This window comes from Anas acuta, chromosome 30, assembly GCF_963932015.1.
Source record: "Anas acuta chromosome 30, bAnaAcu1.1, whole genome shotgun sequence".
NCBI lineage: Eukaryota > Metazoa > Chordata > Aves > Anseriformes > Anatidae > Anas > Anas acuta.
In genome coordinates, this window is record NC_089008.1 from 850544 (window position 1) to 873745 (window position 23202).

The following is a 23202-nucleotide window of genomic DNA, read 5'->3' on the forward strand; positions in this document are numbered from 1 at the left end:
AATGTTGCTCTCCAACAGGTCAGTCCCCAGCCTATACTGGTGCCTATACTGGTGCCATTTGGCTTTGCTTGGGCTTGCAGCTTTTGCTTTACCTCTTAAATGTCTCTATCTCAATCCAAGGGTTTACACACTTTGACCTCTCCACATCTCTCCCCCATCCAGTTGGAGGAAAGGGTGTGAGTGGCTGTGTAGTGTTTAGCTGCCCATGGATGTTTAACCCCAAGAGGGATGGAGTCATCCTTGTGGACAACCCTGCTCACCTAGTTTGCTTTCCAATGAAATCAGCTCTTCTCTGTAGGCATTCTGTGAAACTTCCAGTTGGTTCTGCAACACAGCCACCTTCTCACTCAGGATCTTCTCGGCCTCTTGCTGAGTGGATTCAAGGGCCCTTGTGGTCTTTATGTCCACAGTCCTTTCTGCACAGAAAGAGAGGAGCCAATGGGAAAATGACATTGAATCCTGGGAAGTGGTTCCTTGTCTTTCCAATGGAGGAGGGTGTTTCCTCCTAGAAATGTTAGAGAACATGCTATTCTGATTTCAGGTTCATGGTGGACTTATCTCTGGAGTACATCGTACCTCAGAAGGTGTCATTCTTGAGATTATTATTTTTTTTTTTTTTACAGGAAAGGGACACTGTGGATGGCAAGATGATGTTGGGAAGAGGGAATGCACACAAGGCAGGAGTGAGCATGCCTTAGCTCCTGGAAGTGAAGTAGGGCTTACGGAAGGCCTGGACTGCAGTTCCCTTCCCTTAGGTCTTCACCTAGGGCTTACAGCCTCTCACGGTCGTTGCCCCCTGTAAGTGACTCCTTCCCTGTGGTGCATGGTATGCGGGCTCTGGATGGAAGGGGACAGAACTGAGAAGATGCTTCCACCTCCCTCTCATTGGTTTGGATAGACTGAGTTCCAGGGGGATGGAGAAGGAGCATAGGCTCCATGATCCTGCCTGAAGTCCTGCTGGACAGGCTGGAGAGCAGGAATTACTCACTCCATCTCTCCAGGCAGGATCTGTGGGCTGTGGAAGACTTGACTGTTTGTGGACAAGCACTCTGAGTGACAAAATGGAGAGACAGTATTGGGACCTGGAGGTGGATGTTCCTTGGGACCTAGCAGTAACCTTTTCCACATTCAGCCATCGTGGATGGAGACTATCAAACCAAATGTCTTCCAAGAGGAGGGAGAGAAGAAACGCCCTTAGCACCTGCAGCTGCCACCTTGGCGTGGAGCTCTCTCAGTGGAAAGGGACACCAGGCCCTCTCCCTGGGAATGGGCTGCCCTCCTCTTGGAGGAGTCCCCTTCCATGTCCCCTTCCATGGAGGAAATGCCGGAGACTAGCTCACAAGATGGTGTCATGCCAAAGCACCGTTTGCCTTCAAGGAAGTGTCCTGCTTTTGGCCAGGATGGAGTCTTTTTTTTTATTATTTTTGTAATTTTTTTTTTATTTTCATTGGAGCTGGCATGATGCCGCCTTTTGGATTTGTGAGGAAAGTCGTATAGACAATCTGTGGATGTCTTAGTTATTCTGAGGAGTGCTTCCACACAGCCACGGGTCCCTCTTCGTTTCATCACTCTCTGCCAGTGAGGCAGTAGGGGATGCCCACAATGTCAGAACCAGCCATGTTGATGACCCCAACTGGTCCAAGGTATACTCCCTTCATTATAACACCATGCTAAGCAATAGAAGCTTAGATAAAGGAGGAAGGGGAGACATTCATAGTGATGGCATTGATCTTCCCCAGGAGATGTTATGCGTGACGCATCCCTGCTTTCCTGGAAATGGCTGCACCTCTGCCTGCCAATCAGAAGCAGTGAATGACTTCCGTATTTTTACAGAATCACATAGTCACAGAATGCTAGGGATTGGAAGGGACCCTGAAAGGTCATCTAGTCCAATCCGCCTGCAGGAGCAGGAACACCTGCATCGGGTTCCACAGGAACCCATCAATGCGAGTTTTGAATGTCTGCGGAGAAGGAGACTGCACAACTCCGTTGGGAAGCCTGTTCCAGTGTTTTGTCACCCTCACTGTGAAAAAGTTTCATTTCATATATAAGAGGAACCTCTTTTGTTCCAGATTGCACTCGCTGCCCCTTGTCCTATCAGTGGATGTCACCGAGAACAGCCTGGCTCCATCCTCCTGACACTTCCCCCTTGCATATTTATAAACATTAATAAGGTCTCCCCTCAGCCTCCTCTTTTCCAAGCTAAAGAGACCCATCTCCCTCAGCCTTTCCTCATAATGAAATCATCCCTTAATCATCCTCATGGCTCTACACAAGAGTCTCTCAAGCAGTTCCCTGTCGTTCTTGAGCTGAGGGGCCCAGAACTGGATGCCGTAGTCCAGATGTGGTCTCACAAGGGCAGAGTAGAGGGGGAGGAGAACATCCCTCAGCCTACTAACCACAGCCCTTCTGATACACCCCAGGATGCCACTGGACTTCTTGGCCACAACGGCACAGTGCTGCCTCATGGTCATTCCGCTGTCCACCAGGACCACCACATCCCTTTCCCAAATGTTGCTCTCCAACAGGTCAGTCCCCAGCCTATACTGGTGCCTATACTGGTGCCATTTGGCTTTGCTTGGGCTTGCAGCTTTTGCTTTACCTCTTAAATGTCTCTATCTCAATCCAAGGGTTTACACACTTTGACCTCTCCACATCTCTCCCCCATCCAGTTGGAGGAAAGGGTGTGAGTGGCTGTGTAGTGTTTAGCTGCCCATGGATGTTTAACCCCAAGAGGGATGGAGTCATCCTTGTGGACAACCCTGCTCACCTAGTTTGCTTTCCAATGAAATCAGCTCTTCTCTGTAGGCATTCTGTGAAACTTCCAGTTGGTTCTGCAACACAGCCACCTTCTCACTCAGGATCTTCTCGGCCTCTTGCTGAGTGGATTCAAGGGCCCTTGTGGTCTTTATGTCCACAGTCCTTTCTGCACAGAAAGAGAGGAGCCAATGGGAAAATGACATTGAATCCTGGGAAGTGGTTCCTTGTCTTTCCAATGGAGGAGGGTGTTTCCTCCTAGAAATGTTAGAGAACATGCTATTCTGATTTCAGGTTCATGGTGGACTTATCTCTGGAGTACATCGTACCTCAGAAGGTGTCATTCTTGAGATTATTATTTTTTTTTTTTTACAGGAAAGGGACACTGTGGATGGCAAGATGATGCTGGGAAGAGGGAATGCACACAAGGCAGGAGTGAGCATGCCTTAGCTCCTGGAAGTGAAGTAGGGCTTACGGAAGGCCTGGACTGCAGTTCCCTTCCCTTAGGTCTTCACCTAGGGCTTACAGCCTCTCACGGTCATTGCCCCCTGTAAGTGACTCCTTCCCTGTGGTGCATGGTATGCGGGCTCTGGATGGAAGGGGACAGAACTGAGAAGATGCTTCCACCTCCCTCTCATTGGTTTGGATAGACTGAGTTCCAGGGGGATGGAGAAGGAGCATAGGCTCCATGATCCTGCCTGAAGTCCTGCTGGACAGGCTGGAGAGCAGGAATTACTCACTCCATCTCTCCAGGCAGGATCTGTGGGCTGTGGAAGACTTGACTGTTTGTGGACAAGCACTCTGAGTGACAAAATGGAGAGACAGTATTGGGACCTGGAGGTGGATGTTCCTTGGGACCTAGCAGTAACCTTTTCCACATTCAGCCATCGTGGATGGAGACTATCAAACCAAATGTCTTCCAAGAGGAGGGAGAGAAGAAACACCCTTAGCACCTGCAGCTGCCGCCTTGGCGTGGAGCTCTCTCAGTGGAAAGGGACACCAGGCCCTCTCCCTGGGAATGGGCTGCCCTCCTCTTGGAGGAGTCCCCTTCCATGTCCCCTTCCATGGAGGAAATGCCGGAGACTAGCTCACAAGATGGTGTCATGCCAAAGCACCGTTTGCCTTCAAGGAAGTGTCCTGCTTTTGGCCAGGATGGAGTCTTTTTTTTTATTATTTTTGTAATTTTTTTTTTATTTTCATTGGAGCTGGTATGATGCCGCCTTTTGGATTTGTGAGGAAAGTCGTATAGACAATCTGTGGATGTCTTAGTTATTCTGAGGAGTGCTTCCACACAGCCACGGGTCCCTCTTCGTTTCATCACTCTCTGCCAGTGAGGCAGTAGGGGATGCCCACAATGTCAGAACCAGCCATGTTGATGACCCCAACTGGTCCAAGGTATACTCCCTTCATTATAACACCATGCTAAGCAATAGAAGCTTAGATAAAGGAGGAAGGGGAGACATTCATAGTGATGGCATTGATCTTCCCCAGGAGATGTTATGCGTGACGCATCCCTGCTTTCCTGGAAATGGCTGCACCTCTGCCTGCCAATCAGAAGCAGTGAATGACTTCCGTATTTTTACAGAATCACATAGTCACAGAATGCTAGGGATTGGAAGGGACCCTGAAAGGTCATCTAGTCCAATCCGCCTGCAGGAGCAGGAACACCTGCATCGGGTTCCACAGGAACCCATCAATGCGAGTTTTGAATGTCTGCGGAGAAGGAGACTGCACAACTCCGTTGGGAAGCCTGTTCCAGTGTTTTGTCACCCTCACTGTGAAAAAGTTTCATTTCATATATAAGAGGAACCTCTTTTGTTCCAGATTGCACTCGCTGCCCCTTGTCCTATCAGTGGATGTCACCGAGAACAGCCTGGCTCCATCCTCCTGACACTTCCCCCTTGCATATTTATAAACATTAATAAGGTCTCCCCTCAGCCTCCTCTTTTCCAAGCTAAAGAGACCCATCTCCCTCAGCCTTTCCTCATAATGAAATCATCCCTTAATCATCCTCATGGCTCTACACAAGAGTCTCTCAAGCAGTTCCCTGTCGTTCTTGAGCTGAGGGGCCCAGAACTGGATGCCGTAGTCCAGATGTGGTCTCACAAGGGCAGAGTAGAGGGGGAGGAGAACATCCCTCAGCCTACTAACCACAGCCCTTCTGATACACCCCAGGATGCCACTGGACTTCTTGGCCACAACGGCACAGTGCTGCCTCATGGTCATTCCGCTGTCCACCAGGACCACCACATCCCTTTCCCAAATGTTGCTCTCCAACAGGTCAGTCCCCAGCCTATACTGGTGCCTATACTGGTGCCATTTGGCTTTGCTTGGGCTTGCAGCTTTTGCTTTACCTCTTAAATGTCTCTATCTCAATGCAAGGGTTTACACACTTTGACCTCTCCACATCTCTCCCCCATCCAGTTGGAGGAAAGGGTGTGAGTGGCTGTGTAGTGTTTAGCTGCCCATGGATGTTTAACCCCAAGAGGGATGGAGTCATCCTTGTGGACAACCCTGCTCACCTAGTTTGCTTTCCAATGAAATCAGCTCTTCTCTGTAGGCATTCTGTGAAACTTCCAGTTGGTTCTGCAACACAGCCACCTTCTCACTCAGGATCTTCTCGGCCTCTTGCTGAGTGGATTCAAGGGCCCTTGTGGTCTTTATGTCCACAGTCCTTTCTGCACAGAAAGAGAGGAGCCAATGGGAAAATGACATTGAATCCTGGGAAGTGGTTCCTTGTCTTTCCAATGGAGGAGGGTGTTTCCTCCTAGAAATGTTAGAGAACATGCTATTCTGATTTCAGGTTCATGGTGGACTTATCTCTGGAGTACATCGTACCTCAGAAGGTGTCATTCTTGAGATTATTATTTTTTTTTTTTTTACAGGAAAGGGACACTGTGGATGGCAAGATGATGTTGGGAAGAGGGAATGCACACAAGGCAGGAGTGAGCATGCCTTAGCTCCTGGAAGTGAAGTAGGGCTTACGGAAGGCCTGGACTGCAGTTCCCTTCCCTTAGGTCTTCACCTAGGGCTTACAGCCTCTCACGGTCGTTGCCCCCTGTAAGTGACTCCTTCCCTGTGGTGCATGGTATGCGGGCTCTGGATGGAAGGGGACAGAACTGAGAAGATGCTTCCACCTCCCTCTCATTGGTTTGGATAGACTGAGTTCCAGGGGGATGGAGAAGGAGCATAGGCTCCATGATCCTGCCTGAAGTCCTGCTGGACAGGCTGGAGAGCAGGAATTACTCACTCCATCTCTCCAGGCAGGATCTGTGGGCTGTGGAAGACTTGACTGTTTGTGGACAAGCACTCTGAGTGACAAAATGGAGAGACAGTATTGGGACCTGGAGGTGGATGTTCCTTGGGACCTAGCAGTAACCTTTTCCACATTCAGCCATCGTGGATGGAGACTATCAAACCAAATGTCTTCCAAGAGGAGGGAGAGAAGAAACGCCCTTAGCACCTGCAGCTGCCACCTTGGCGTGGAGCTCTCTCAGTGGAAAGGGACACCAGGCCCTCTCCCTGGGAATGGGCTGCCCTCCTCTTGGAGGAGTCCCCTTCCATGTCCCCTTCCATGGAGGAAATGCCGGAGACTAGCTCACAAGATGGTGTCATGCCAAAGCACCGTTTGCCTTCAAGGAAGTGTCCTGCTTTTGGCCAGGATGGAGTCTTTTTTTTTATTATTTTTGTAATTTTTTTTTTATTTTCATTGGAGCTGGCATGATGCCGCCTTTTGGATTTGTGAGGAAAGTCGTATAGACAATCTGTGGATGTCTTAGTTATTCTGAGGAGTGCTTCCACACAGCCACGGGTCCCTCTTCGTTTCATCACTCTCTGCCAGTGAGGCAGTAGGGGATGCCCACAATGTCAGAACCAGCCATGTTGATGACCCCAACTGGTCCAAGGTATACTCCCTTCATTATAACACCATGCTAAGCAATAGAAGCTTAGATAAAGGAGGAAGGGGAGACATTCATAGTGATGGCATTGATCTTCCCCAGGAGATGTTATGCGTGACGCATCCCTGCTTTCCTGGAAATGGCTGCACCTCTGCCTGCCAATCAGAAGCAGTGAATGACTTCCGTATTTTTACAGAATCACATAGTCACAGAATGCTAGGGATTGGAAGGGACCCTGAAAGGTCATCTAGTCCAATCCGCCTGCAGGAGCAGGAACACCTGCATCGGGTTCCACAGGAACCCATCAATGCGAGTTTTGAATGTCTGCGGAGAAGGAGACTGCACAACTCCGTTGGGAAGCCTGTTCCAGTGTTTTGTCACCCTCACTGTGAAAAAGTTTCATTTCATATATAAGAGGAACCTCTTTTGTTCCAGATTGCACTCGCTGCCCCTTGTCCTATCAGTGGATGTCACCGAGAACAGCCTGGCTCCATCCTCCTGACACTTCCCCCTTGCATATTTATAAACATTAATAAGGTCTCCCCTCAGCCTCCTCTTTTCCAAGCTAAAGAGACCCATCTCCCTCAGCCTTTCCTCGTAATGAAATCATCCCTTAATCATCCTCATGGCTCTACACAAGAGTCTCTCAAGCAGTTCCCTGTCGTTCTTGAGCTGAGGGGCCCAGAACTGGATGCCGTAGTCCAGATGTGGTCTCACAAGGGCAGAGTAGAGGGGGAGGAGAACATCCCTCAGCCTACTAACCACAGCCCTTCTGATACACCCCAGGATGCCACTGGACTTCTTGGCCACAACGGCACAGTGCTGCCTCATGGTCATTCCGCTGTCCACCAGGACCACCACATCCCTTTCCCAAATGTTGCTCTCCAACAGGTCAGTCCCCAGCCTATACTGGTGCCTATACTGGTGCCATTTGGCTTTGCTTGGGCTTGCAGCTTTTGCTTTACCTCTTAAATGTCTCTATCTCAATGCAAGGGTTTACACACTTTGACCTCTCCACATCTCTCCCCCATCCAGTTGGAGGAAAGGGTGTGAGTGGCTGTGTAGTGTTTAGCTGCCCATGGATGTTTAACCCCAAGAGGGATGGAGTCATCCTTGTGGACAACCCTGCTCACCTAGTTTGCTTTCCAATGAAATCAGCTCTTCTCTGTAGGCATTCTGTGAAACTTCCAGTTGGTTCTGCAACACAGCCACCTTCTCACTCAGGATCTTCTCGGCCTCTTGCTGAGTGGATTCAAGGGCCCTTGTGGTCTTTATGTCCACAGTCCTTTCTGCACAGAAAGAGAGGAGCCAATGGGAAAATGACATTGAATCCTGGGAAGTGGTTCCTTGTCTTTCCAATGGAGGAGGGTGTTTCCTCCTAGAAATGTTAGAGAACATGCTATTCTGATTTCAGGTTCATGGTGGACTTATCTCTGGAGTACATCGTACCTCAGAAGGTGTCATTCTTGAGATTATTATTTTTTTTTTTTTTACAGGAAAGGGACACTGTGGATGGCAAGATGATGTTGGGAAGAGGGAATGCACACAAGGCAGGAGTGAGCATGCCTTAGCTCCTGGAAGTGAAGTAGGGCTTACGGAAGGCCTGGACTGCAGTTCCCTTCCCTTAGGTCTTCACCTAGGGCTTACAGCCTCTCACGGTCGTTGCCCCCTGTAAGTGACTCCTTCCCTGTGGTGCATGGTATGCGGGCTCTGGATGGAAGGGGACAGAACTGAGAAGATGCTTCCACCTCCCTCTCATTGGTTTGGATAGACTGAGTTCCAGGGGGATGGAGAAGGAGCATAGGCTCCATGATCCTGCCTGAAGTCCTGCTGGACAGGCTGGAGAGCAGGAATTACTCACTCCATCTCTCCAGGCAGGATCTGTGGGCTGTGGAAGACTTGACTGTTTGTGGACAAGCACTCTGAGTGACAAAATGGAGAGACAGTATTGGGACCTGGAGGTGGATGTTCCTTGGGACCTAGCAGTAACCTTTTCCACATTCAGCCATCGTGGATGGAGACTATCAAACCAAATGTCTTCCAAGAGGAGGGAGAGAAGAAACGCCCTTAGCACCTGCAGCTGCCACCTTGGCGTGGAGCTCTCTCAGTGGAAAGGGACACCAGGCCCTCTCCCTGGGAATGGGCTGCCCTCCTCTTGGAGGAGTCCCCTTCCATGTCCCCTTCCATGGAGGAAATGCCGGAGACTAGCTCACAAGATGGTGTCATGCCAAAGCACCGTTTGCCTTCAAGGAAGTGTCCTGCTTTTGGCCAGGATGGAGTCTTTTTTTTTATTATTTTTGTAATTTTTTTTTTATTTTCATTGGAGCTGGCATGATGCCGCCTTTTGGATTTGTGAGGAAAGTCGTATAGACAATCTGTGGATGTCTTAGTTATTCTGAGGAGTGCTTCCACACAGCCACGGGTCCCTCTTCGTTTCATCACTCTCTGCCAGTGAGGCAGTAGGGGATGCCCACAATGTCAGAACCAGCCATGTTGATGACCCCAACTGGTCCAAGGTATACTCCCTTCATTAGAACACCATGCTAAGCAATAGAAGCTTAGATAAAGGAGGAAGGGGAGACATTCATAGTGATGGCATTGATCTTCCCCAGGAGATGTTATGCGTGACGCATCCCTGCTTTCCTGGAAATGGCTGCACCTCTGCCTGCCAATCAGAAGCAGTGAATGACTTCCGTATTTTTACAGAATCACATAGTCACAGAATGCTAGGGATTGGAAGGGACCCTGAAAGGTCATCTAGTCCAATCCGCCTGCAGGAGCAGGAACACCTGCATCGGGTTCCACAGGAACCCATCAATGCGAGTTTTGAATGTCTGCGGAGAAGGAGACTGCACAACTCCGTTGGGAAGCCTGTTCCAGTGTTTTGTCACCCTCACTGTGAAAAAGTTTCATTTCATATATAAGAGGAACCTCTTTTGTTCCAGATTGCACTCGCTGCCCCTTGTCCTATCAGTGGATGTCACCGAGAACAGCCTGGCTCCATCCTCCTGACACTTCCCCCTTGCATATTTATAAACATTAATAAGGTCTCCCCTCAGCCTCCTCTTTTCCAAGCTAAAGAGACCCATCTCCCTCAGCCTTTCCTCATAATGAAATCATCCCTTAATCATCCTCATGGCTCTACACAAGAGTCTCTCAAGCAGTTCCCTGTCGTTCTTGAGCTGAGGGGCCCAGAACTGGATGCCGTAGTCCAGATGTGGTCTCACAAGGGCAGAGTAGAGGGGGAGGAGAACATCCCTCAGCCTACTAACCACAGCCCTTCTGATACACCCCAGGATGCCACTGGACTTCTTGGCCACAACGGCACAGTGCTGCCTCATGGTCATTCCGCTGTCCACCAGGACCACCACATCCCTTTCCCAAATGTTGCTCTCCAACAGGTCAGTCCCCAGCCTATACTGGTGCCTATACTGGTGCCATTTGGCTTTGCTTGGGCTTGCAGCTTTTGCTTTACCTCTTAAATGTCTCTATCTCAATGCAAGGGTTTACACACTTTGACCTCTCCACATCTCTCCCCCATCCAGTTGGAGGAAAGGGTGTGAGTGGCTGTGTAGTGTTTAGCTGCCCATGGATGTTTAACCCCAAGAGGGATGGAGTCATCCTTGTGGACAACCCTGCTCACCTAGTTTGCTTTCCAATGAAATCAGCTCTTCTCTGTAGGCATTCTGTGAAACTTCCAGTTGGTTCTGCAACACAGCCACCTTCTCACTCAGGATCTTCTCGGCCTCTTGCTGAGTGGATTCAAGGGCCCTTGTGGTCTTTATGTCCACAGTCCTTTCTGCACAGAAAGAGAGGAGCCAATGGGAAAATGACATTGAATCCTGGGAAGTGGTTCCTTGTCTTTCCAATGGAGGAGGGTGTTTCCTCCTAGAAATGTTAGAGAACATGCTATTCTGATTTCAGGTTCATGGTGGACTTATCTCTGGAGTACATCGTACCTCAGAAGGTGTCATTCTTGAGATTATTATTTTTTTTTTTTTTACAGGAAAGGGACACTGTGGATGGCAAGATGATGTTGGGAAGAGGGAATGCACACAAGGCAGGAGTGAGCATGCCTTAGCTCCTGGAAGTGAAGTAGGGCTTACGGAAGGCCTGGACTGCAGTTCCCTTCCCTTAGGTCTTCACCTAGGGCTTACAGCCTCTCACGGTCGTTGCCCCCTGTAAGTGACTCCTTCCCTGTGGTGCATGGTATGCGGGCTCTGGATGGAAGGGGACAGAACTGAGAAGATGCTTCCACCTCCCTCTCATTGGTTTGGATAGACTGAGTTCCAGGGGGATGGAGAAGGAGCATAGGCTCCATGATCCTGCCTGAAGTCCTGCTGGACAGGCTGGAGAGCAGGAATTACTCACTCCATCTCTCCAGGCAGGATCTGTGGGCTGTGGAAGACTTGACTGTTTGTGGACAAGCACTCTGAGTGACAAAATGGAGAGACAGTATTGGGACCTGGAGGTGGATGTTCCTTGGGACCTAGCAGTAACCTTTTCCACATTCAGCCATCGTGGATGGAGACTATCAAACCAAATGTCTTCCAAGAGGAGGGAGAGAAGAAACGCCCTTAGCACCTGCAGCTGCCACCTTGGCGTGGAGCTCTCTCAGTGGAAAGGGACACCAGGCCCTCTCCCTGGGAATGGGCTGCCCTCCTCTTGGAGGAGTCCCCTTCCATGTCCCCTTCCATGGAGGAAATGCCGGAGACTAGCTCACAAGATGGTGTCATGCCAAAGCACCGTTTGCCTTCAAGGAAGTGTCCTGCTTTTGGCCAGGATGGAGTCTTTTTTTTTATTATTTTTGTAATTTTTTTTTTATTTTCATTGGAGCTGGCATGATGCCGCCTTTTGGATTTGTGAGGAAAGTCGTATAGACAATCTGTGGATGTCTTAGTTATTCTGAGGAGTGCTTCCACACAGCCACGGGTCCCTCTTCGTTTCATCACTCTCTGCCAGTGAGGCAGTAGGGGATGCCCACAATGTCAGAACCAGCCATGTTGATGACCCCAACTGGTCCAAGGTATACTCCCTTCATTATAACACCATGCTAAGCAATAGAAGCTTAGATAAAGGAGGAAGGGGAGACATTCATAGTGATGGCATTGATCTTCCCCAGGAGATGTTATGCGTGACGCATCCCTGCTTTCCTGGAAATGGCTGCACCTCTGCCTGCCAATCAGAAGCAGTGAATGACTTCCGTATTTTTACAGAATCACATAGTCACAGAATGCTAGGGATTGGAAGGGACCCTGAAAGGTCATCTAGTCCAATCCGCCTGCAGGAGCAGGAACACCTGCATCGGGTTCCACAGGAACCCATCAATGCGAGTTTTGAATGTCTGCGGAGAAGGAGACTGCACAACTCCGTTGGGAAGCCTGTTCCAGTGTTTTGTCACCCTCACTGTGAAAAAGTTTCATTTCATATATAAGAGGAACCTCTTTTGTTCCAGATTGCACTCGCTGCCCCTTGTCCTATCAGTGGATGTCACCGAGAACAGCCTGGCTCCATCCTCCTGACACTTCCCCCTTGCATATTTATAAACATTAATAAGGTCTCCCCTCAGCCTCCTCTTTTCCAAGCTAAAGAGACCCATCTCCCTCAGCCTTTCCTCGTAATGAAATCATCCCTTAATCATCCTCATGGCTCTACACAAGAGTCTCTCAAGCAGTTCCCTGTCGTTCTTGAGCTGAGGGGCCCAGAACTGGATGCCGTAGTCCAGATGTGGTCTCACAAGGGCAGAGTAGAGGGGGAGGAGAACATCCCTCAGCCTACTAACCACAGCCCTTCTGATACACCCCAGGATGCCACTGGACTTCTTGGCCACAACGGCACAGTGCTGCCTCATGGTCATTCCGCTGTCCACCAGGACCACCACATCCCTTTCCCAAATGTTGCTCTCCAACAGGTCAGTCCCCAGCCTATACTGGTGCCTATACTGGTGCCATTTGGCTTTGCTTGGGCTTGCAGCTTTTGCTTTACCTCTTAAATGTCTCTATCTCAATCCAAGGGTTTACACACTTTGACCTCTCCACATCTCTCCCCCATCCAGTTGGAGGAAAGGGTGTGAGTGGCTGTGTAGTGTTTAGCTGCCCATGGATGTTTAACCCCAAGAGGGATGGAGTCATCCTTGTGGACAACCCTGCTCACCTAGTTTGCTTTCCAATGAAATCAGCTCTTCTCTGTAGGCATTCTGTGAAACTTCCAGTTGGTTCTGCAACACAGCCACCTTCTCACTCAGGATCTTCTCGGCCTCTTGCTGAGTGGATTCAAGGGCCCTTGTGGTCTTTATGTCCACAGTCCTTTCTGCACAGAAAGAGAGGAGCCAATGGGAAAATGACATTGAATCCTGGGAAGTGGTTCCTTGTCTTTCCAATGGAGGAGGGTGTTTCCTCCTAGAAATGTTAGAGAACATGCTATTCTGATTTCAGGTTCATGGTGGACTTATCTCTGGAGTACATCGTACCTCAGAAGGTGTCATTCTTGAGATTATTATTTTTTTTTTTTTTACAGGAAAGGGACACTGTGGATGGCAAGATGATGTTGGGAAGAGGGAATGCACACAAGGCAGGAGTGAGCATGCCTTAGCTCCTGGAAGTGAAGTAGGGCTTACGGAAGGCCTGGACTGCAGTTCCCTTCCCTTAGGTCTTCACCTAGGGCTTACAGCCTCTCACGGTCGTTGCCCCCTGTAAGTGACTCCTTCCCTGTGGTGCATGGTATGCGGGCTCTGGATGGAAGGGGACAGAACTGAGAAGATGCTTCCACCTCCCTCTCATTGGTTTGGATAGACTGAGTTCCAGGGGGATGGAGAAGGAGCATAGGCTCCATGATCCTGCCTGAAGTCCTGCTGGACAGGCTGGAGAGCAGGAATTACTCACTCCATCTCTCCAGGCAGGATCTGTGGGCTGTGGAAGACTTGACTGTTTGTGGACAAGCACTCTGAGTGACAAAATGGAGAGACAGTATTGGGACCTGGAGGTGGATGTTCCTTGGGACCTAGCAGTAACCTTTTCCACATTCAGCCATCGTGGATGGAGACTATCAAACCAAATGTCTTCCAAGAGGAGGGAGAGAAGAAACGCCCTTAGCACCTGCAGCTGCCACCTTGGCGTGGAGCTCTCTCAGTGGAAAGGGACACCAGGCCCTCTCCCTGGGAATGGGCTGCCCTCCTCTTGGAGGAGTCCCCTTCCATGTCCCCTTCCATGGAGGAAATGCCGGAGACTAGCTCACAAGATGGTGTCATGCCAAAGCACCGTTTGCCTTCAAGGAAGTGTCCTGCTTTTGGCCAGGATGGAGTCTTTTTTTTTATTATTTTTGTAATTTTTTTTTTATTTTCATTGGAGCTGGCATGATGCCGCCTTTTGGATTTGTGAGGAAAGTCGTATAGACAATCTGTGGATGTCTTAGTTATTCTGAGGAGTGCTTCCACACAGCCACGGGTCCCTCTTCGTTTCATCACTCTCTGCCAGTGAGGCAGTAGGGGATGCCCACAATGTCAGAACCAGCCATGTTGATGACCCCAACTGGTCCAAGGTATACTCCCTTCATTAGAACACCATGCTAAGCAATAGAAGCTTAGATAAAGGAGGAAGGGGAGACATTCATAGTGATGGCATTGATCTTCCCCAGGAGATGTTATGCGTGACGCATCCCTGCTTTCCTGGAAATGGCTGCACCTCTGCCTGCCAATCAGAAGCAGTGAATGACTTCCGTATTTTTACAGAATCACATAGTCACAGAATGCTAGGGATTGGAAGGGACCCTGAAAGGTCATCTAGTCCAATCCGCCTGCAGGAGCAGGAACACCTGCATCGGGTTCCACAGGAACCCATCAATGCGAGTTTTGAATGTCTGCGGAGAAGGAGACTGCACAACTCCGTTGGGAAGCCTGTTCCAGTGTTTTGTCACCCTCACTGTGAAAAAGTTTCATTTCATATATAAGAGGAACCTCTTTTGTTCCAGATTGCACTCGCTGCCCCTTGTCCTATCAGTGGATGTCACCGAGAACAGCCTGGCTCCATCCTCCTGACACTTCCCCCTTGCATATTTATAAACATTAATAAGGTCTCCCCTCAGCCTCCTCTTTTCCAAGCTAAAGAGACCCATCTCCCTCAGCCTTTCCTCATAATGAAATCATCCCTTAATCATCCTCATGGCTCTACACAAGAGTCTCTCAAGCAGTTCCCTGTCGTTCTTGAGCTGAGGGGCCCAGAACTGGATGCCGTAGTCCAGATGTGGTCTCACAAGGGCAGAGTAGAGGGGGAGGAGAACATCCCTCAGCCTACTAACCACAGCCCTTCTGATACACCCCAGGATGCCACTGGACTTCTTGGCCACAACGGCACAGTGCTGCCTCATGGTCATTCCGCTGTCCACCAGGACCACCACATCCCTTTCCCAAATGTTGCTCTCCAACAGGTCAGTCCCCAGCCTATACTGGTGCCTATACTGGTGCCATTTGGCTTTGCTTGGGCTTGCAGCTTTTGCTTTACCTCTTAAATGTCTCTATCTCAATCCAAGGGTTTACACACTTTGACCTCTCCACATCTCTCCCCCATCCAGTTGGAGGAAAGGGTGTGAGTGGCTGTGTAGTGTTTAGCTGCCCATGGGTGTTTAACCCCAAGAGGGATGGAGTCATCCTTGTGGACAACCCTGCTCACCTAGTTTGCTTTCCAATGAAATCAGCTCTTCTCTGTAGGCATTCTGTGAAACTTCCAGTTGGTTCTGCAAAACAGCCATCTTCTGATCCATGATCCTCTCCATCTCTTGCCATGAGGATTCTTGGCCCCTTGTGATGTCTATCTCCACATTTCTTCCTACAAAAAAAAAAAAAAAAAAAAAGGCCGAAAGGGAAACTGACATTTCTTCCTGTTATGTTAGCCCTTCTCTCAATAATGTGAATGTGTGTTTTGAGAAAAACACAAGATGGAAAACATATATGTACTTTTCTTTTTGATGTTCCATAATGGACTGATATCTACATAATACTTTTGGAACAGTCTTTTCTTTCAGTTCTCTCCAGGGAATTTTGAAGGAAATTCTTTTGAAGGAAATATTGTATGGAGAGGACAGAATTCACAAAAGGTCTAGTTGGGCCCTACTTATCAAAAGAAGAGTAGTAGAGCTTGCCAAAGACATTGCTTCAAGGTCTCTCTTTTTTCTCTCTTGGAGGTATCTCTCCAAGGCTTTTAGTTACTCATGGTAACTTCAGCAGTGAACTGTCCGTCTCCTAATGGTCATATAGGTATTGGTTAGAAATTTACAGAGCACAGAAGATGCTTTCTTCTCCCTTACATTGGTTTGAATGGATTGACACCAGAATGACGGGGCCTAAAAGAATTCACTCTTCCTCTCCCAAACGCAGCAATACACTCTGCTGTAGAAGGACGTGCCTGAAGTTAAAGTGGTGTGGCCCTAGGATCAAATTAATCCCATCCCAGAGACTAAGCATTCTGCTGTAGACTGGAATATCTTCTGTGGGTAAGTTGATCACAGGAGAAGAGCCCACACGGGTGCAGTTCTCTCTGCAGCCATCCATCCCACCCGGGATGTTCACAAGGAAGACCGCGGGCAAGAGGAATGGGATCCTGCATACTTACCTGAAGGCTCAAAATTCATCCTAAGGTATTGACAAAGACCTTCTCAACACAAAGACCTTCTGAAGACAAAGAGAAGAGATTGCTCTGCTTTCTCCCGTCTCCGCTCAACAGGTAAAAGGCAACTCGCCTTCATGCCCTGGAAGGTTCTGGAGGAGTTTGTTGCATTTGTCCAGCCTTAGATTGGGACTTAGGTTTTTGCCTTTTTCACCAAGTGACATAGCTGTTCAGCGTGGGAAGAGAGAACTTGGAAAGTCTCTAGCAGTGTCTGCTGCTGAATCCAGGGTCTACCCTGAGGTCCGAGCAGATGTGTCTGGGCTTCTGTTGAGTGGGTTCTGAACTCTTCCAAGACAGGAGAGGTCAGGTGTGCATCTCCAGCCCTGCTGCAGTGGGGCAAGCCCACAGGCATCTGGGAGCTGGGCCAGTGTTAATCCCAATTGCAAATGAAAGGAAACTGAGGAATTCTCCAACGCATGACACTTTTTGTGTCTGTGTGCTTGTGCTTGTGTTTGTGCTTGGTCGTGTGTGGCGGAGGTGGTAGCACATTGTTCCAGCTACAGTTAGTATGGGAAGAGGAAAATAGGACCTGCAGAACTGAGAGAAGGGGACTTCCCCTCCCCGCGTCCCCTACCGACCCTTCCCTCCCCTTGTAGACTGCAAAGAAATCTCTGTGGAGATGGCAAGTAGCCCTGACATAAGGAGCAGGGCTACTGTCAGGGTGAGGACTCAGCGTTGTAGAGATGGGTACTCTGTCACTCCTGGTTACCTCTTTGCAGACTTTCTGGATTTCCTTCCCCCTTGGTCAGCTTGGAGTAGTGCTCCTGTTCTCCCTCATGGGAATGCATTTGTCTTCCTTGGTGGAAGGATTGTTCTCCTTTGAGGGTGACGCCTGAAAAAAGAAAGCATAGAACCTAGGTAAACCCTTATCCACAGCCAGAAGCATCTCCTGTCCGCGGTGTGAAACTACAAGGAATGAAAAGAAACAAATAAACAAAAAAACACCAGGCAAACTAACAAGTGTTTTCAAGCAAAAGCAACGGCCATGCGTGAGGACGCAGGTCTCAGTAATACTAGGTCCTCCTTGAGCTAAGAGTGTGACTTTGGACGCAGGTCTCGTGGGGAGGACAAAGGCAGGAAAAAACTTGCCCTCTGTGCCAGGGAGGATGGGATTCAGTGCAGTCTGGCAGCTGGTCTGACGGCTGGCTTAGCTTGCAGAGTGTTATTATAGACAGCCTTCTTAAAGACACCACATGCTGCCCAAGAGATCTGCATGGGTTTGCAGCGTACAATAAGGAAATTATTCCAGGCCTTTGGGAGGCACGTAATGTGGGACGGTGAAAGAAACAAAGAGAAGAAGTCAGAATCACCAGGTATCTGTGCCAAGGCTACCAAATAATTCACCCATTGTTAGACAGCTTCTGCTGGTGTCCAGGAATATCTGACACTTGTCTTTCACCTGTTATGCCTTCAGGAGCTAGAGCTCTTCCTTGCCTTTGGTGTTCCTTTTTCACGGGTAGTCCTTCTCTGAGGGTCTGTCATCCTCCCATGGGTGTTCTCCAGGTTCATGGTCATTCCTGACTCATGCCCACAGGAAGCTGAACACCAAGGGGGGATGCAGTTGTGTGCTCGGAACAGCTGATAGGGAAGGCTTACTGTACTCTTTCCAAGTCAACGGTTTCCCAAGGCTGAGGTCGATCTTTAGCATGACAGACCTCCACAGGTCCCACGTATCTGGCAGTACCTCACACCAGCTGCCAGCCAAGAAGGAGCAGCAAGTGCAAAAATACAGCCAGGAGGGGGCTGAGGATGCCCGAGCCCTGTGTGCCCACAGAGCTGGTGCTATTTGCATTGGACAGGGGAGACGTGACCTCTCCCAGAGTGTAGCCAAAGAGGTGGAAATGTCTTGAGAAGCCCTTATGAAGATATCTTTTCTGAGAAAGTTCAATGTACTGGACGACACCTTCCCAGCTCTGAAGAATAGGCTGTGGAGCCCCACGAGGTAAGATGGGACCCTAGGAGGGAGAGGAACTGACCCAACACTGCCCTTCTAATTCATCCCAAGACAAGAGCACTTGTCCCAGCCCCTCCACTTCCTGTTGCCTCCAGACAGCATGCATGAAGCCAGGCTCCTATGTGCATGGGGAGTTGTCTTATTTCCACCTGGCACTTCCAGCTGAGGAGCTGCAAAGCTGCCACCCGCAAGAGAGTTGAGGTGAAGAATATCCAGTGCTTACTATACAGCACTGTAGGTATGAATGTCCACCCTTACCGTACAGCACTGGAGGGAAATCTAACAATGACCTGTTCACCCCTTCACCTCCTCCCCCATCAGCAGCATCTTCCTTTGAGCCCATTGTTTGAAAGCCTTCTGCTCCCAACAACAGCAATGCTCTCTGATGGAGAAGGACATGCCTGATGTTAAGGAGGTGTGGCCCTGGGAACAAATCCATCTTTCCTGAAGGCCATGCCTTCTGGTCTGATGTGGAAGGGTTCTGTTGAAGCTTGCTCAGTGGAGTCGACCTCCACAGGGGGTCACTTCTCTCCAATCCAAGATTCTCCCAAGGAGGACCATGAGCAAGAGGAATGGGATCCTGCGTACTTACTTGAAGGCACAAAATTCATCCTCGTTTCTTGAACGCTCGGAGACATTTTCTTGCCTCCTGGACAGGATATTTAAATGAAAAGACAGAAAAGAGGAATTTTAGCAAAGACCTTTCCCTAAGGAAACACACAAAATGATATGCACAGTATTTGGGGGAAAAAAACACATCCCTTCCCAAAGTGTAAGCCATCTGCTGTGGACTGGAAGATCTTCTGTGGGTAAGTTGCTCACAGGAGAAGAGCCCACACGGGTGCAGTTCTCTCTGCAGTCATCCATCCCACCCGGGATGTTCCCAAGGAAGACCGCGGGCAAGAGGAAGGGGATCCGGCATACTTACCTGAAGGCTCAAAATCCATTCCAAGGTCTTGGACCGTCAAAGATGTTTCCTTGTGTCCTGGGCATTGTATTCATTTGAAAAGACAGAAAAGAGGAAATTTAGCAAAGACCTTCTCCTAAGGAAGTAGAAGAAATGATATGCACAGCTTTTTGGGAAAAATCTGGGGGAAAAAGAGAGTTTATGTCTAGAGGAAGAAGGGACTGGCTACTCAGGGAGAGTATAATGCAGTTGCCAGCTCTTTCTAAGAGCAGCAGTTTCATGATACCAGGGTGCTCCCTTAGGCATGACAGACCTCCACAGGTTCCACCTATTTGCATGTCCCACAACAGCTACCTGCCCAGAAATAGCAGCATGTGGAAAAACACATTTGGGATGGGCTGAGGATGCCCGAGCCCTGTGTGCCCACCAAGGTAGAACTGTCTGCATTGCACAGGGGAGACACCACCTCTCTCAAAGTGTAGCCAGAGAGGTGGAAATCTCGGGACAAGCCCTTATGAAGATGCTGCTTCTGAGAAAGCTGGCTGCACTGGACACCTTCCCAGCTCTGAAGAATAAACTGTGGAGCCACATGTGGGGCTCTGAGAAAGGATGGGACTCTGGGAGGCACAGGAATGGACCCAGCAATGATCTTCTAATTCATCCCAAGACAAGAGCACTGCTCCTAGCCTCTCTGCCTGCCTTTGCCACCAGACAGAATGCACGAGGACAGGCTCTCACCGGCATGGGGAGTTTTCGTTCTTCTGCCTGGGACTGCCAGCTGAGGAGCTGCAGAGCTAGTACCTGCAAAGAGTGTAGGGTGAAAATATTCCATTGCTTCCCTTAGCAGAGGAAGACCTGGCCTGGTGCCTTGCCCTCGTCGTCACAGGGAAGTTCCACAAAGGGTTGAGACAGTCCTCCTTACCATACAGCAGTGGAGGGAAATCTCACAATGACCTGTTAACACCCTCCCCCCTCACGTCCCCCATCAGCATCATCTTCCTCTGAGCCCATTGTTTGAAAGTCTTCCTCTCCCAAACACAACAATACACTCTGCTGTAGAAGGACGTGCTTAACCTTAAAGAGGTGTGGCCCTAGGATCAAATTAATCCCTTCCCAGAGTCCAAGACTTCTGTTGTGGACTGGAAGATCTTCTTTGGGTAAGTTGCTCAGAGGAGTAGCGCCCACATGGGTGCATTTCTCTCTGCAGTCATCCATCCCACCCGGGATGTTCCCAAGGAAGACCGCGGGCAAGAGGAATGGGATCCGGCATACTTACTTGAAGACTCAAATTTCATCCTAAGGCCTTGAAAGCTCTGAGACATTTTCTTGTCTCCTGGACAGAATTTTAGAATGAACAGACAGAAAAGAGGAAATTTAGCAAAGACCTTTCCCTAAGGAAACACATGAAATGATATGCACAGTTTTTTGGGAAAAAAATAAAACATCCCTTCCCAAAGTCCTTCTGCTGTGGACTGAAAGATCATCTGTGGGTAAGTTGCTCACAGGAGAAGAGCCCACACGGGTGCAGTTCTCTCTGCAGTCATCCATCCCAGCCGGGATGTTCCCAAGGAAGACTGCGGGCAAGAGGAAGGGGATCCGGCATACTTACCTGAAGGCTCAAAATCCATTCCAAGGTCTTGGACCGTCAAAGATGTTTCCTTGTGTCCTGGGCATTGTATTCATTTGAAAAGACAGAAAAGAGGAAATTTAGAAATGACCGTTCCCTAAGGAAGTAGAGGAAATGATACGCACAGCTTTTGGGAAAGAACACATCATGTAGGCAGCACAAAAAACATCGTGAACGAAGGGCGTGATAGGAGCACTGTAGGTTTGCACCGATGTATCCTGCTGCGGAGCCCTACTCATGCTCTCAGGGCCACGAGGCTGTCTAAACTGCCCCAGAACCCGTATGAACTGCCTCACAGCCCAAGTGCAGCATCCCATGGTCTTTGCTGGGAAGGTTTCAGGGAGCACATTCTGACCCTTCCACTCCTCCCAAGCCACATAGGGATTGCTTTGCTTTCTCCCGTCTCCGCTCAGCAGGTAAAAGGCAACTCGCCTTCATGCCCTGGAAGGTTCTGGAGGAGTTTGTTGCATTTGTCCAGCCTTGGATTGGGACTTAGGTTTTTGCCTTTTTCACCAAGTGACATAGCTGTTCAGCGTGGGAAGAGAGAACTTGGAAAGTCTCTAGCAGTGTCTGCTGCTGAATCCAGGGTCTACCCTGAGGTCCGAGCAGATGTGTCTGGGCTTCTGTTGAGTGGGTTCTGAACTCTTCCAAGACAGGAGAGGTCAGGTGTGCATCTCCAGCCCTGCTGCAGTGGGGCAAGCCCACAGGCATCTGGGAGCTGGGCCAGTGTTAATCCCAATTGCAAATGAAAGGAAACTGAGGAATTCTCCAACGCATGACACTTTTTGTGTCTGTGTGCTTGTGCTTGTGTTTGTGCTTGGTCGTGTGTGGCGGAGGTGGTAGCACATTGTTCCAGCTACAGTTAGTATGGGAAGAGGAAAATAGGACCTGCAGAACTGAGAGAAGGGGACTTCCCCTCCCCGCGTCCCCTACCGACCCTTCCCTCCCCTTGTAGACTGCAAAGAAATCTCTGTGGAGATGGCAAGTAGCCCTGACATAAGGAGCAGGGCTACTGTCAGGGTGAGGACTCAGCGTTGTAGAGATGGGTACTCTGTCACTCCTGGTTACCTCTTTGCAGACTTTCTGGATTTCCTTCCCCCTTGGTCAGCTTGGAGTAGTGCTCCTGTTCTCCCTCATGGGAATGCATTTGTCTTCCTTGGTGGAAGGATTGTTCTCCTTTGAGGGTGACGCCTGAAAAAAGAAAGCATAGAACCTAGGTAAACCCTTATCCACAGCCAGAAGCATCTCCTGTCCGCGGTGTGAAACTACAAGGAATGAAAAGAAACAAATAAACAAAAAAACACCAGGCAAACTAACAAGTGTTTTCAAGCAAAAGCAACGGCCATGCGTGAGGACGCAGGTCTCAGTAATACTAGGTCCTCCTTGAGCTAAGAGTGTGACTTTGGACGCAGGTCTCGTGGGGAGGACAAAGGCAGGAAAAAACTTGCCCTCTGTGCCAGGGAGGATGGGATTCAGTGCAGTCTGGCAGCTGGTCTGACGGCTGGCTTAGCTTGCAGAGTGTTATTATAGACAGCCTTCTTAAAGACACCACATGCTGCCCAAGAGATCTGCATGGGTTTGCAGCGTACAATAAGGAAATTATTCCAGGCCTTTGGGAGGCACGTAATGTGGGACGGTGAAAGAAACAAAGAGAAGAAGTCAGAATCACCAGGTATCTGTGCCAAGGCTACCAAATAATTCACCCATTGTTAGACAGCTTCTGCTGGTGTCCAGGAATATCTGACACTTGTCTTTCACCTGTTATGCCTTCAGGAGCTAGAGCTCTTCCTTGCCTTTGGTGTTCCTTTTTCACGGGTAGTCCTTCTCTGAGGGTCTGTCATCCTCCCATGGGTGTTCTCCAGGTTCATGGTCATTCCTGACTCATGCCCACAGGAAGCTGAACACCAAGGGGGGATGCAGTTGTGTGCTCGGAACAGCTGATAGGGAAGGCTTACTGTACTCTTTCCAAGTCAACGGTTTCCCAAGGCTGAGGTCGATCTTTAGCATGACAGACCTCCACAGGTCCCACGTATCTGGCAGTACCTCACACCAGCTGCCAGCCAAGAAGGAGCAGCAAGTGCAAAAATACAGCCAGGAGGGGGCTGAGGATGCCCGAGCCCTGTGTGCCCACAGAGCTGGTGCTATTTGCATTGGACAGGGGAGACGTGACCTCTCCCAGAGTGTAGCCAAAGAGGTGGAAATGTCTTGAGAAGCCCTTATGAAGATATCTTTTCTGAGAAAGTTCAATGTACTGGACGACACCTTCCCAGCTCTGAAGAATAGGCTGTGGAGCCCCACGAGGTAAGATGGGACCCTAGGAGGGAGAGGAACTGACCCAACACTGCCCTTCTAATTCATCCCAAGACAAGAGCACTTGTCCCAGCCCCTCCACTTCCTGTTGC

General features: G+C 49.5%; 2 protein-coding genes across 32 annotated transcripts in view; one reads left to right on the forward strand and one right to left on the reverse strand.

The window, feature by feature from the left end:
- LOC137846083 (uncharacterized) overlaps positions 1-23202 on the reverse strand; it is a 229167-nt gene that overhangs the window by 187232 nt on the left and 18733 nt on the right. For 21 of the 28 annotated variants that reach the window (XM_068663707.1, XM_068663711.1, XM_068663712.1 and 18 more), the window contains 14 exons: positions 21869-21991; positions 20783-20839; positions 20450-20506; positions 19912-19974; positions 19195-19251; positions 18859-18915; positions 17022-17144; positions 15320-15475; positions 12810-12965; positions 10300-10455; positions 7790-7945; positions 5280-5435; positions 2771-2926; positions 261-416 (listed from right to left, as the gene is read on the reverse strand). In XM_068663707.1, the coding sequence (XP_068519808.1) occupies positions 261-416; positions 2771-2926; positions 5280-5435; positions 7790-7945; positions 10300-10455; positions 12810-12965; positions 15320-15475; positions 17022-17144; positions 18859-18915; positions 19195-19251; positions 19912-19974; positions 20450-20506; positions 20783-20839; positions 21869-21991 (1629 nt within the window). The remainder of the gene's footprint in view (positions 1-260; positions 417-2770; positions 2927-5279; positions 5436-7789; positions 7946-10299; positions 10456-12809; positions 12966-15319; positions 15476-17021; positions 17145-18858; positions 18916-19194; positions 19252-19911; positions 19975-20449; positions 20507-20782; positions 20840-21868; positions 21992-23202) is intronic. The other 7 variants (XM_068663710.1, XM_068663713.1, XM_068663717.1 and 4 more) reach the window with 7 other exon arrangements.
- LOC137846090 (E3 ubiquitin-protein ligase TRIM39-like) overlaps positions 1-23202 on the forward strand; it is a 284383-nt gene that overhangs the window by 93143 nt on the left and 168038 nt on the right. The window lies entirely within an intron of this gene.